Here is a 14,502-nt window from a genome sequence, read left to right as displayed (position 1 = left end):
CACAGTGTTGCTGGAGGTCAAGCTATCATCTGGATTAAGCATCTGGTTAGATACCATATTTCTAAGATTTTCAGGGCCGAATACATTTTCACTTTTATCTGAACTGAGATGTTTTGTGGCCTATGCGATATAAGTCCGTTTTTTTAATACGTTGTGCATTCAGCATTGCACCTTTTGAATAGCTCTGTGTTGTTCTCTAAAGAGCTTGGAAAGAAAAGCGTCTGGACTTCTTTAAGTTGCTTGAAGACGTTTCACCTCTCATCAGAGAAGCTTCTTCAGTTCTAAGGTCAAATGGTGGAGAGTCCCAGATTTAAGTCGTAGTGTCCCCCAAGGGGGTCATGAACCCCCTGTTGATCCTTTACTTAATCACACAAGCCAAGGTGTGAAAACGGGTGTAGGTCACAATTAGTGTTGGGAAGGTTACTTTTAAAATTTATTCCACTACAGATTACAGAATACATGCCCCAAAATGTATTTTTGCAAGGCATTCCGTTGCGTTACTAAGTGAGAGTAACGTATTGTGAATACTTTGGATTACTTAATATATTATCATGCTTTTTACAACTACATGAATGTACTATTGCTGTGTGATTTATTACTATTACTGGCATACCAATGCCAACTAGAGTTTTAAATTTTAATATAAAATGAGCAACAGTAGGGTGGAGGCTGCACTTTTGCAGCGATCTCGTATAGAAAACTATTCCGCGCGTATATAAAACAGGTCCACTGCTCCAAACCGTAAAGGCGTAAAACCGTAAAGTGACCTCTAGCTAATACGTCGGGTTGTAGCTGAAAACTAGCTTTACTTTGTTGTCTGGGTCAAATTTGCTAGCGAGAGACAGAGAGAGGCGTTGAAAGGCTGCTGCAACGGAACTTATTGTTTCGGAGGAAAACACGAACAAACTGTACAGTCCATCGAGTCTTTATAGCTTACATACAACTGGGCGCGTCAGGCCCGGTGACAACTCGTACTTTTCCACTGTCCTTTTTCTCTCTCCTTGCACTCACAGACACATAACGGGTACGGCAGTCCATTCTCCATGCAGCACGGACTACACTGCCTATGAGGCTACATTCTTTAGGGCTATGCCTGTAACACTCTGCCTATTACCTTCTTATTAAATTATTTTTGTGAATATTTTTTTTTATATTTCTTCATGTCATTTTGTGGGCTACAAATAGAGGTGACATGGGCCGCGAGATTGAGACCCAGGCATTAGACCCTCTTAATGCGCGTTTTGTTTAGGTTTCCACTGGCGTGGAATTACCTGTTTGTCCTATGTTAGGCACAGCCTAACATAGGACAAACAGGTAACTGTGTTCTGAATACCACCTTTTTAAATGGTAACTGTAACGGAATACAGTTATTCATATTTTGTATTTTAAATACGTAACAGCGGTACATGTATTCCGTTACTCCCCAGCACTGGTCACAATCAGCCAAGGATGAGCCTGCTGTGAAACCTAGCCCCACCGTATCATGTGACGTCTTGAGGTCAATGTATTGTTATATGATTTGAGGATCCTTATCTTATAGTATAAAGTTCATCGAGGTGACTGTTGTTGATGCCACAAAAATAAAACTGAAATCATATTTATAAGCAGTTTGTGTAACTGCAGTCTTCAATTTGTAACCCAGGGGTGGGGAAACTCCATGCCTCAAATGGCCGGTGTCCTGCAGGTTTTAGATGTGTCCTTGATCCAGCACCGCTCATTTAAATGGCCAAATTACCTCCTCAACATGTCTTAAAGTTCTCCAAAGGTCTTGTAATGAACTAATTATTTGATTCAGGTGTGTTGAACCTGGAATTCCCCACCCCTGTTGTAACCCTTCTTGTTTTTAAAGAAATCAGATCTTCATCAAACACCTTCTGTGATGTTCTCTTTATTATTGTTTTTTTTTTTTAACTTTTCCCTTCAGCAGACAATTTTTATCCAGCTCAGTCTGTTTGAGTGCAGCTCTGTTTCACAGCTGTGTCACTGATCACACTCCACCATTCATATATATGAAGTGTATAGAAGATCAATATAAGCACAAGCTGCTTTAATTACATCCATGATGATCATTTTACAGCACATACAGGAAGTTACTTTTTCTTGTCGGTCTTTAAGAGTTTTACTCTTATTGGGCAGGCTGAAGTGAAGTAGGAGAAAGGTCAAAATGTGCAGCAGTATCTGTTTTTCTGCTCAGCTTTCCTCATGGCTCATTTCCATCCCGGCCTCTCTATAGGCCGCATAGCTTTGGATAGCTCACTCCTGATTGGCCAGCAGAACGGCCTCACAGATTCAGGCTTTGCTCTGATTGGTTGCTAGTGACAACTCCCGGAGTTACCTTCTATAAGCCGTTTTTTTGCCTTCTTGTGAAAAAAGTTTGGGCCGATACGTGATCAGCGGGAGCAACCGGCAGCAGTAAGTGTTCTGTCCCGTGGAGAGCGCGCAGACTGTGAGATTACTGGCGTGGGGCGCGCAGAGCAGCTCCGAGTGGAAGATGCAAACCTCCAAAAGTTTCCGCGTGGATGATTTCATCGCAGGATGGATTGCAGGTGAGTTCCTCAGTCAGACACTCCGTCAATGCGTGTTTTCAGTGGATCTTTGTGGGGTGTGTGGGGGCGAACTGAAGATGGCATGGGTGGGAGGTGAAGGGAGGCTCAACAGCGCGTTTGTTTGGGTCCAGTGAGCTTCACACAGAGCTCCACAGATACGCACAATCCTCCGTTGTTGTACTGTAAAAACACGTTTATCAGGGGAAAAAACGTCATGAGCTCCGCGTGCATCCTCATCCAGATAAACAGTGGAGGCTCTGCGCAGACTCCCACCCCCACCCGAACCCCTCATGTTCCCACAGTGTCACTGCAACGCAGGCTCACCGCCTCCGTTTACTCGGAAAGCTGCTCGCTGAATGCTCTCTCCCCTGGGTCAGTCTACAGGATTCAGTCTGCGCACGTTTTTATTCTAAGGACAAAAATTCGCCTTTTCCAAGCTTAATGCGTGCTGTGTCAGGGCTAGCCGCTAGGGGCTTTATTTTAATTATTCTATGAAACTGAAATTATAAAAAGATGTAAAACAAAAAAGCACAAAGCCCTGCAAAAACACATTATGTTTAAGCTGTCATATAGTGATATTCTAAATCCCAGCTGTAATACAAAACACAGAAAAACCCTGACATTGTTAATATTCAGCAAGTCTGGTTTGGATGGGAACTAGCTCCAGCTGAAAAGCTAAGACAGTCTCTGGGCTTATTAATTAATTTTGATAAGCTTTATTTTGCAATGTGAAGCCATGCTGCCAGTTGGACATTGCATTATTATGATGTCAGAGTCACAGCCGTGGAGCTTTTGCAGTCACAAAGAAAAGATTACACAACGAGCTGATGCCGGAAATCTATGTAGACCTACTTCTTTTCTCCAAATGTTCAGCTGAAGCAATAGCAGTGATCCTATCAATAAAAGCTTTTTGGAGGCCGATGATGAACTCAGAAAAACCCCACAAGTTTGGTTCAAGTGCAGGACTTCTAATCTGATTTTAAACTACAGTGTCCAGGGGCGCGTTGCATTTTTCTGTCATCACCAAGATTTCACGTTTTTTGGCTGCTTTGCAAAATGCAGTTAACTTTAAATTTAAGAAAAAAGAAGAAGAATAGAAAGCTAGAAATAGACCTTAAAGAATATCTCACAGATTTCCCTGAATGTTATAAAATGTTAAGAAACATGTCCGGCCTTATTTGCAGCTTCACTTTGTGTTTCACTGCCTTCACAGCAAAGGTGAACTGACGTTTTTAAAAAATATATATATATAAATTTTGCTGGGTTACACTGCTAACAAAGCACTAATATGAAATCACTGTGATTTTTAATATTTGCAATATGTCGACCAACCTTCCAGTTCTATAGCAGTATAACCAGAATACCAGCAGCTGGCAGCCAGTTGAGTCTAGTCCCCTGAAGTTGTGCTCGATGATAAAGAATCTTTCAGATTGGTGGCAGCATGCTGTCAGTCTGTTTGCATTCATAAATTAGACAGAAGTTATTTAAAAACCTTTAAAAATCCAGTCAGACTGTGACTGTTTGCAGAAAGGTTTGCTTCTATCGGCCCACCTGTGCCGTCACCATGTGATCTAAGTCTTGCTCAGTGTGCAACACCTTCAAGCTGTGGGTAATTATTTAGTCTCCACACTCCAGTTGGTCACAGAAGGTGGAATAATCATGAGGTACCTTCATCAAGCTGTGTGTGGATGGTTTTGATGTAATGTTACGTTTGCTCTGCTTCCTGATGGCGGTGCGTGCAGCAAACCCTCTTGTTTTTTTTTATTTGATATTTGGTGTCCTTGCATTGATACAATATTCATGTCCTGATGACCATGCACTCCTGGTTCTTATCTGGGCAACAACTGAGCGAGATCCTGTGGCATGTATGTTGTGTGTGTTTGATACCCACTCATGCACACACACAGTAGCTCACGTTCCCCCCTGTGATGGCTGCTCATTTGAAGTAAACTTTAAGCCCTGACTGCAAACATGCAGGTCTGATGTCCTGCAGTAAAAACAGTTTAAGACGCTTTAGTTTTTGGCTGAGACACGTTGCCTTTCAGCATGTTGGTTATGAGTAAAACTCTTGAGATTTTTGTGGAAAGTTGTCTCTGTTTTTATCTCTCTGGCATTTTGTGCTTCATTCCTCTTTTCTTTCTGTTTTGGCTGCAGGAGCTTCCAGTGTGGTTGTTGGCCATCCGCTGGATACAGTAAAGGTATGTCAGACCTCTGGAATCATTTTACTACAGCATTCCTCCACTTTTGTGTTATAGCTGTTATAAAAATGATCAAGCCTGCAGCTCATCAAGTCATATACACTCTGTTGCACATTCTTTTGGGCCACTTTTTTTTTTATTTACGTCCTTATCCATCCTACAAATCAGGATCTGTGTTTGTATGACACACAGAGTCAGTTTCTTCCCTATAATTATAATTGAATTGATGTTTTGATGTCACATATGTCTTTTGCCAAAAATAATTTAGTATGTGTAGCAGCTAAGGAAGGAAGCATTTATCAGAAATGATCTGAATGTGCTCAAAACCAGTGTGAGTGTTATGAACTGTCTTTAGTCAGAGATGTGTGCAATGACTCCAAGGTGAAAAGCCTGAATATTTTTGTCCAACAAACTCCAAAATAAGAAATCTGAAAACCTATGTTTCACATTCGGGGGGAAAAAACCCCCCAAATCAACTTTATTTATTCTTCATATGGAAATTACTTGTTTGAATAAAGTCAGTGGCACTGTTTCAGACTCGGCTCCAGGCAGGGAATGGCTACAAAAACACTCTGCACTGCATCCTCACCATCTACAGGAAGGAAACGGTAAACATTCAAACTTCTTCTCTTTCCTCCATTTCTGCATCGCTCCAAACAGTATAAACGGTAATAAGTTATCTGACATGCTTTGAAAATATGCTTTTCATTCACCCTGCAGTATATTTAACCAAATGCTTTGTTGGCTCTGTTGTGTGTTTTAACTTGGCTGAAGCTATGGCAGTACAAATGCTGGGCAGCAATCAGAAACTTGGATATATTGTATCTGTCCCAGTGTTTTTCCACACAACTCCAGTCAGTACATCAGAGTCCCTCAGAGCCAGGGTTAGGACAGATTTATAGGATCTGGACACAAAATGTGGTCCTTCAGAGCCTAAGATCGAGTTAATCATTTCATTATAGATTGGACCTAAAACCACGTTCAGCTCAGAGCCAGCACTGCACAATATGCAAACATCCACAGTCATTCTGTCGCTTTAAGTTGTTTCCACAGCTCCCAGTCGCTTTATTTCTCCTGTGACCCAGTTTCCCAGCTGGATGCTTTAAGCTGGACCTTTTGTTTACCACCACCATGAAAAGCTTAAACTAGCTGAGTGATAATAGCAGCTTATTTTACAGAAAAATAATCCATTTAGGTGAGGCTAAATATGTGCAAAAGGTTGAATTTAAGCTGCATCTATCGGTTTTATCTCTTTGGGGTGTCATATGATAAGAAGTTTTCGGTGTGTCCGTTACAAATCACAGGCCTGCTGCTCTCAGAGGTCACATGATTTATTCAGCTATGTTTTATTCCCAGCATATGTCTCCCCAGACTGTAACCGCCTCCTCAGGTTGGCCCGAGGAAAGGTTTCCATACTATTTGGCAGCAGCTGCACCCTGTATTTAATTCTGTGCATGTCATCAGTGTAAACGCCTCACTTACAGTTCTTTACTGTTCCCTCCACACTTTTCCTGCTTTTACCCGTGCATATGTATGTTTTTTTCACATGTTGTGCTGACCTTCTTGCTTCCCTCTCGACTCTTTTTCAGGTCACAGGATTCTTTAAGGGCATGTCTTTCCCCCTGGCCAGCATCACGGTCTACAACTCGGCCGTGTTTGGCTTCTTCAGTAACACTCAAAGATTCATAAGCAATTATCGCTATGGTGACGGGCAGCATCCCTGCAGCATGTTGGACCTGACCATGGCCAGCATGCTGACCGGACTGATGTCCGTGAGCCTGGGAGCTCCAGTGGATTTGGTTAAGATCAGACTCCAAATGCAAACGCAGATGGTTCTAGCAGGTAACGTGGGGATCACTTTTTTCAGGTTTTGATACAAAAACCTTCTGTTTTTGTATCTTAGCCTTGAAAAAAAAGTTTTGCTCTTTTTAACTTCTCTAAGATTTTGGCACATAGACAGCACACGCCCAGATAAAAAGCAGCCTTGTCAGCATAGTAACAACTTTGTCCCAAATACACCTCTGTCAGAGGAAGCTCAAATAATGGCTTTGTTTTTAATCCTCGTTCTTTTCTAAAATTTCAAAAAGAACAAGTTGACTAAGGATCGCATCAAAGAGAGTTAAGCTGTGCCCTTTCTGCTCGTTAATTACAGGCCAGCCACAAACTGCCATGTGGCGTTCATCAGATGACATTAATACATGAAATGCTGACACAGCTCCAGCTTCTGTTCTGCAATGTTTCCTTCTTATTACACCATGAGCTTTTGGGGATACAAAGTTCTCGCCGAGCTGCTGTCTTTGATAGTCACACTTCACCAGCTGGTTGCAGAATTGTTGCCAGTAGGAGTACTTTTTTTTTTTTTTTTTAAATAGTTTACTTTTTTATTTATTATCTAAATCGAGCAAGACCTATCTAGACTGAGTGTCACGGTAACATAGCCTCAGAACTCAATATGAATATGTCCTGATGACACAGACATCAAAACATGCTTCAGAAAACATTTCTGCTCGTGTCATCTTTTCTATAACTACATGCTGATATTCACTGATACACAGAATAACATTACAGCATCTATAAGTGTATCAGGATGTTTGACAGCATATGGTAAATATTAATAAAGAACGTTTAATATGAAAGTGGCCATAAACAGCTGCCAGAGAGGTAACTGTTCATCTAAAAGAGATCTGAGGAGCTGAGCCATTAGAAGAACACAGTTTCCCTTCAGTTCTACTTATTAACCCTTTATCCCTCATATGCACCGATGCAGTGCTGGTAGAGGGTCCTGGTCTTTAAGTGTGCTGTCATATTGTGTACAAAGATTTTTCTTTTCTAACAAAATCGAATTTTTCTGTGTTTGTAGCATTTTTAGGACCTTTGAATGATGGATTTAAGGACTAAATGTCAATTTTCTCCACAGTTAGGAACCCATTCTTGCATGAATACAAAGTCTGTCGTTATATTGTTTCTTGGTCTTGTGATTTCTGGCCTGCGTCTTTCTGTTAAACAATAAAATAATAAAGCCGAGCACAGAGGGATTCCAGTCAGACATTTATAGCTTTCTACATGTTTACAGTGTTTGGCAGGCTCATACATCTTCCACCGGTCACATTTCTTTCATTATCTTCCTCAGTGATACTTTGGACTTGACTTTGAATAGAGCCGACTCTTTTATGATGGAGCAAAGTGTCAGCGAGTTCAGCCAGGATCAGGAAACCATTTCACTGTAAACTCAGCATTCCATACTGCGATTAGCATGACTGACTTACTAAGCCCGATACTTGGTATGATCACCGTCACTAAAACAGAAAGTCATTTCACTCTAATGTAAAAGGACTGCTACATATTAATGGTATTGCGTTTGTCGGTTGGTTCTTTTCCACGTGATATGGAAAGACTCGAGCACCTTCCTGTGTTTCAGACACCAACATTTTTGGACTGTGAGAAAGAAACAAAAAAGTTTGAAAAACATTCTGCTGAGACTGAAAATCCCCTGAAGTTGAAACACCTTTGCTTAAAGTTCCCAGAGACGAGGACACGGAGAGGAGAACAAACTGGATGAAGCAGATCCCTAACTAACCTGCTCACTGACTTCACTCTCATATACTTTTGTTTTTTAAACAGAGAACCTCCACCTTGCGGGCAACATGTCGAATGGCACCAACATCCGTCTGCGCTCCGTCAGCATTCCCAGCCAGCAGCAGCTGTACCGAGGGCCCATCCACTGCATCAGCAGCATCCTGCAGACCGAGGGCCTCCAGGGCCTGTACAGAGGAGCCGGAGCCATGATCCTGAGGGACGTACCTGGATACACGCTCTACTTCATCCCTTACGCCATCTTCTGCGACCTGCTGAGGCCGGACAACACTTCGAGCCCACATCCATGTTCCATCTGGCTGGCAGGAGGACTGGCAGGTAAATGTCACCAAAACAAAGTTTCCTATGATATTTTCAGTGTCATTAGCATTGTTTGAGTTATTGGTGACTTTAGACGTCAGTTAAATTTATGCCTGTTGCCACAGACCTGTGAGTCAGATGTACAGGAAAACATTTGTGGAAGTTCTTTCCTCGTCCACTCACCGCTGAGCTGGGTGATGGGTCACTGTGCACCAAATTAACAACAAAGGAGAAAAGGAGTGAACAGACAGCTGGCCGTACTCAAAGTGCTGATTCTGGGTCTTTGGGAGGAAGCTGATGACTTTGTTAGGACAAACAGTAGCTAACATTAACCTGGGATGTCAATGCAGCAGTTCTGACCCTTTAACGAGGGGCGTGGCAACGCTGTCCTGAAGAGCAGCGTGTTGAGTCAGTGCTAACATGGAGGTTAATGAAGTGCGTGTTTCTGATTGAAGTGGCAGTTTCAATGTGAGCCTGACTGGACTGGATGTGATGTGGCAGCGCTGCAGCGGTAGAAGAATTAGACGAGCCTTAGGTGCACAGTCAGAGCACAGTTAAACCTGCTATTAAAACCTTTGTTATTTATTTAAGGTTTTATTTCAGAGTCCAACACGTTTGAAAATGTTTTGAGACCTTCACACACTCTGAAGTGTCTGCCTTAACCTTAACATAACCTTGTTCTTCAGAGCTGTCCTTCTGTTAGTAATGAACCAGAGGGGGTCGATGTCAGCTGAACATTTGAGAATAAAAGCGAATAGATCTTAAGGTTTTCTTCTTTCGTATTTTTGCTAAAACCTCTTTATATTTCCCTACTTGTATCAGTTACACTGGCAGAACCTCACAGAGATAATAAAAGTTAATTATTAATAAGATATAAGTAAACTCCTCCGCTGATGCCAGTCGGCATTAAACCAAACTGTTGCACAACCAGAGCCAGCAGTAACCCCCAATTACAAGGAATTTGGCAAGAAATCAAGAACTTCTGAACAATGGTCAGAAATCACTCTTGGTTTGTCAAATGGGACTAGAGCACGGACAAACCAGTAATTCCATTAAGTGATAAATCGTTGAGTATGTTACTTTTGTTTTTTTTCCCTTCTATCCTATCAGCGTTGTAGAAGCCGATTCTTGACAGTTGTTGTTTTTTTTTTTTTGTTTTTTTTCTTCAGCTTTATGAACTGATAGACTCGGATGAAACTGTACTGTAGAACAACAGCTGACACCGTTTTCTTTTCTTATATAAAATGACAGAAAACACATAAAGTCTGAGATATTTTTAGTTTGGGGTCAGATCAGTGCTATTATTGATACTTATTGATCAATACTTTTACATAATTAAATCACTGTAGCATCTATTCAATGACCAAAAAAACTAAAGTTGCACATTATCTTTGCCCTCGCTCCTCTGATTCAGTTATTGATGAAACGTCGCAGCTCTTCAGTTGCGTCTTATTTTAACAATTCATGACACTGAGGCTAAAATGTGATGAAGTCCTTTTTAAACTTGGTTCAAGCTGTAATGTTCACACACTGTTAACAAGGTATGAACTGGAACGGCCTCAAATGTGGAGAATCATTGCCTCCGACAGTTTGGCTGTAAATAGGTCACTGTTATTATTCGGTTCAGAGGGTTTGGGGATAAAATCCAGACCTAAAGGTAACTTTGTTTTTTCAGTACCTTTATTTTTCCTTTACTTTCCTCTGCTGACACACATCATTGTCCTGCTGTGTCCCAGACCTTCTGCTCTGTACATAAACACCAGTATTGATCCGAGCAGGTCAGACTGAGCTGTGGGTGGTTTCTGTTTGTCTGACCGGCCTCTGAATGACGTCCGTGGGCTGTTATTAACCTGGCGAAGACTGTACATGTGACCTTATCTTTGTTCATTCGTAGGTTCCACAGAACTGCAATAGCAAGAAATCAATATGAGCAAACACATCTGAGGCCAATCAAGTTCTGGCTGGTGCAAACGGATGCATGGAGTCAGAGGCTGGAGTTTCAGGGTTGTTTGGTCTCAGAGGTTAAAGCAGGCTCCACATGCAGACCAGCCAGCTGTGAACATCTGACTGAGTGAAAAATGTAGTGTGAGAGCTTCGGTCAGCTGGACGGCATAAATCTGAAATGCTGCCATGTTTAGCCTCCCATTAGGCCTGAATCCGTCGTAGTTGAACTAAAACTCGGACAATATCCTGATGATTTTTCCTCCAAACCTTCAACAATGAGTTACAGTAAATGTTTTAATTATGTTCTGTACGTCTTAAAGTCTAAATGACCCTTAAACTCGTGTATCAGCTGATGTCAAGTCATTTCTTCTTTACTGCTGGCTGTGTGAGTGAATCTATTACAGATGTTATAAGGAGCGCCTGAACGCAGCATGTGAAGTTTGTGCTGAGCCCTGTAACCCTCATTTAACCTCCTAGGACTTGGCGTCCACATATGTGGACATCACATTTTGGGTTATTTTGACCAAAATACTCAATTTTGCTCTACATGGGCCTGATATCCACTTACGGGGACATTATACTGCTACTGTTCTATCAAAATTTTAAACAAATATCCTCATATGTGGCTCTTATTTTTCTTAAAAACAAAAATAAGGTAAAAAAATCTGCTAATTTTTTTTGTTTTTGCATTCATCGGGCCCCAATATGCCCAATATCAAAGGGCAATTAAAAATGCATGCTGGGGAAGAGTTCGGGTCTTAGGAAGTTAAAGATCCTCTTTTTGGCAAAAGTAAAAGGTTCCAGGAGCTGAACTGTGATCTTTGGACCTACACAATAAAATGACAAAATCTCAGTATCAGAGGAGACTTTCACAGTCTGAGATTTTGTTATGTGTTTGCTCTAGTCCTTGTCTGGTTCCATATGTGACTTCCACCTGGTTTAGAGTCCTTGCACCATGACATCAGCAGGAAGTTCAGAGCTCTCTCCTCTTTCTCAGGGTCCATTTCCTGGGTCACAGCCACACCAACCGACGTGGTAAAGAGTCGAATGCAGGCTGATGCTCAGCTGCAGAGGAAGTACAAGGGAGTTTTACACTGCATCATCCACAGCTACAAGACAGAGGGAGTACAGGTGAGTAATGACTTCAACCAGCCAAAACTATAAGAACACTGTTTTTAAGCACCTCAATCTGGCTCCACACAAACAGCAAAAACACAATGCAAACTCAGCTACCCGCTGTGTTTGGACACTTAGCTGTGTCCATGTGAGCTTTGTATCTGAGGATCCAGCAGAGCACACAAGTTACCGCAGCTTGAACACTGAAGCTTCTGCCTGAAGAAATCAACCAAGATGCACAAAGTTTGTCCATCAGAGACACTGTAGTACCGATCTCAGGGCTTCCTGAACGAATGTTGTGTGTGCTTGGGTCAACACGTTGTCCCTGAAATCGTATCAATATCTATTTTAAAGAAAAAAGAAATTTTACAAACATCTTACCAAACTGAGCCTCAATGACACGCCTCCACATGGGTAAGTCATGACACTCCCTGGGCATCAATGGGCCATATAGCTGCTACAGACATCTGTCCAATAAGCAGACTGAATGCTCTCACATGTGTGAAGTTTGAAGTTCACTTTTTGGTTCCTCAAATGTTTCTGCTGAAAATATTTAAATTACAAGGAAAGAATTCTCTTCAGATACTTGGCATGAAACCTCTTCCCCAGCGAGGCTTAAAAGGCCTGTTACACCTGCCTTTGTCACCGCCAACACCAAAAGTGATGTCAGAGATGCTGCTGAAAGTTGCCCTTTGGTGTTCCCACTCATTCTGCACCTCCAGAGATTTCTAGACCCTAACATGGACAACAACAAGAATTATATTTTAGGATTAAAAATATTTCCATGAAAGAGGCCGTTCATACTGCTGATAATTGCAGTAATTATCAGTATTGTTAGTTTTGGGCAGCTGTGGCAACAAACCTTACTTTGGGTGGTGGTTCTAATAATTTTGCTAAGACCTGTACAGGATGAAAAAGTGAAACTCCTCATTGTAAAAAAATATCCTCTTATAAAATAAAACGGGCCACATGCTGCAGAACCTTATGTGGGGTTATGTCAGGTCAGCATTTGTCACACGGCTGGTGTCCTGGCCTGAGACGAGCAAATGTTGCATCTGTGTGTCTGATTCGTGCTGTTCATAATGTCAAAGGTTGTAAACTGTAGACAAGCTATCGCAGTGTCCAGAAATCAGGAGGGGTCAGGTTCTGAGAAAGTAAACTGGACTGTTGATGTGAACAGAGGTCAGTGAGTTGGGTTACTACAGGCCAGCGTCCCCAAAGAAAAATCACTGCGGTCTGTGGGCTGTGTTCACCTTCACTCATGTTTCCTGTCAGCGCGGCACCAAAGATCTGGAATGATAACAGATGTGTGTAGACAGTTTAACATATTTAATTCCAACTTTCTCTTTTTTTTTTTTTTTAATGTTCAGGTGTTCTTCAGGGGAGCATCAGTGAACGCCATCCGAGGCTTCCCAATGAGCTCCACCATGTTCCTGACCTATGAACTCTCTCTGCGGTTCTTCAGGGGTCTTTAGGACACATTTTACTAATTAAAGGAGTCACACTGAGTTACTTGGAAAAATGAGCACAAAGCAAATAGAGCCCAGCGTCTCTGAAACGAGAGACTGGTGACAGTGTAAGTCATCTGATCAAACCTTTAGCTCAGTCACACAGACAGTTTTATCACACCGGTGGCCAGCGATGTTACGCAATGCTGCTTGAGTTATTCAGAGATTAAAGATTTTAGTGTTGGTGCTGCAGAGTGATTGTGTGGAGCTATTTTTATAGTTTTATAAATTGGATCAGTTTCAGGTGGATTGCAATTATTGGTCAAATCAAAAAGTATCTTCTTGTTATGTGTAGTATAATAGTTGAATGACATGTTGATGTCAGAATTTTACTGAAGTTGAATTTTTCTTTGCTGCATATTTACCAAAGAACTCTGTGTGTTCCTCCGAGGTTTGTTTTTGGGGCAAGTCTGAACTTCTGTGAAAAAGACGGTCAGTATGGAGGTGATGTGCACAGTAATATTGTGTTAATACACAGTAGTGCACTGTTAGCATGTGATTGGTGATCTGTAGGGAAAAGAAAGGAAGTCCGGTGATGAGGAGTAAAACTGACATAGTGTAGTCATCAGCGCATAATGTTTCATACTGAATACGATCAGCTAAAAGATTTTTAAACAGATCTCATGTATAACTTAGCTATTTCACTTTGTAACCTCCACATGTAGAAGTGTTTATCTGGCCTTTATGTGCTGCACTTTATCTCAGAGAGATAAGCTCAATTGACCAAGTCAATGTGAAAAGATGAGTTTGACATTTTCAACACAAGCAGAGGGTCAACATATTCTGTTACCTCTTAGTTGTAGGTTTAATTTATGAACTGGATGTACCTTACATATATTCAAAATGATTAAACGCATCATTTTAATGAGTTTTAGATGTTCTTTCTTCTGCTCTCTTGTTCTGTACTTTAAAATCCTGTTTATGTTGAAAATGGCACATCCACAGAGTCATAACATGAAATGTTGCCTTCCATGCGGACTGTATGTGTGTTGCACACTAACGTCCTCTTGTACATTTGTTTGTGTGTTTCTTATATTAAGAAAAGTGAGTTTTACAAGTTTATAATTAAACGTCCTGCTAACAAACTTTCCACAGACTGCAGTTAAAAGCTTTGGCGTTTCGCTCTGAAGTCAGATTAAAATTATAACAGGATTTATTGTTTTTAAAACCCTGACATGTAAATATGTGTAAATATGTTCGCTGCCATTCCACATGACAGGGAGCCAGAAATTTCTTATTGTACATAAATAAAAGCTTTTAATCACACTGCTCTCCTTTTCTGAATCGGCTCTTCTC

General features: G+C 41.3%; 1 protein-coding gene across 1 annotated transcript; it reads left to right on the top strand.

The window, feature by feature from the left end:
* Positions 1–1,626: 1,626 nt before the first annotated feature.
* slc25a48 (solute carrier family 25 member 48) lies at positions 1,627–14,472 on the top strand. The gene is made up of 7 exons (XM_026185045.2): positions 1,627–2,546; positions 4,701–4,744; positions 5,281–5,352; positions 6,334–6,586; positions 8,366–8,656; positions 11,580–11,713; positions 13,069–14,472. The coding sequence occupies exons 1-7, from the start codon at positions 2,492–2,494 to the stop codon at positions 13,171–13,173; spliced, it is 954 nt and encodes a 317-aa protein (XP_026040830.1). The 5' UTR covers positions 1,627–2,491; the 3' UTR covers positions 13,174–14,472.
* Positions 14,473–14,502: the final 30 nt, after the last annotated feature.

Source organism: Astatotilapia calliptera, chromosome 2 (assembly GCF_964374335.1).
Source record: "Astatotilapia calliptera chromosome 2, fAstCal68.1, whole genome shotgun sequence".
In the NCBI taxonomy this organism is placed as follows: Eukaryota; Metazoa; Chordata; class Actinopteri; order Cichliformes; family Cichlidae; genus Astatotilapia; species Astatotilapia calliptera.
The sequence above is the reverse complement of the archived record's forward strand: the minus strand, read 5'-3'. Positions and strand labels throughout refer to the sequence as shown.

Bases quoted from the DNA above. Each gene is read 5' to 3' on its own strand.
- slc25a48 (XM_026185045.2), top strand. From the start codon at position 2,492: ATGCAAACCTCCAAAAGTTTCCGCGTGGATGATTTCATCGCAGGATGG. The intron at 2,547-4,700 runs GTGAGTTCCTCA...TTTTGGCTGCAG, and splicing joins CATCGCAGGATGGATTGCAG to GAGCTTCCAGTGTGGTTGTT. The intron at 8,657-11,579 runs GTAAATGTCACC...CCTCTTTCTCAG, and splicing joins GCTGGCAGGAGGACTGGCAG to GGTCCATTTCCTGGGTCACA.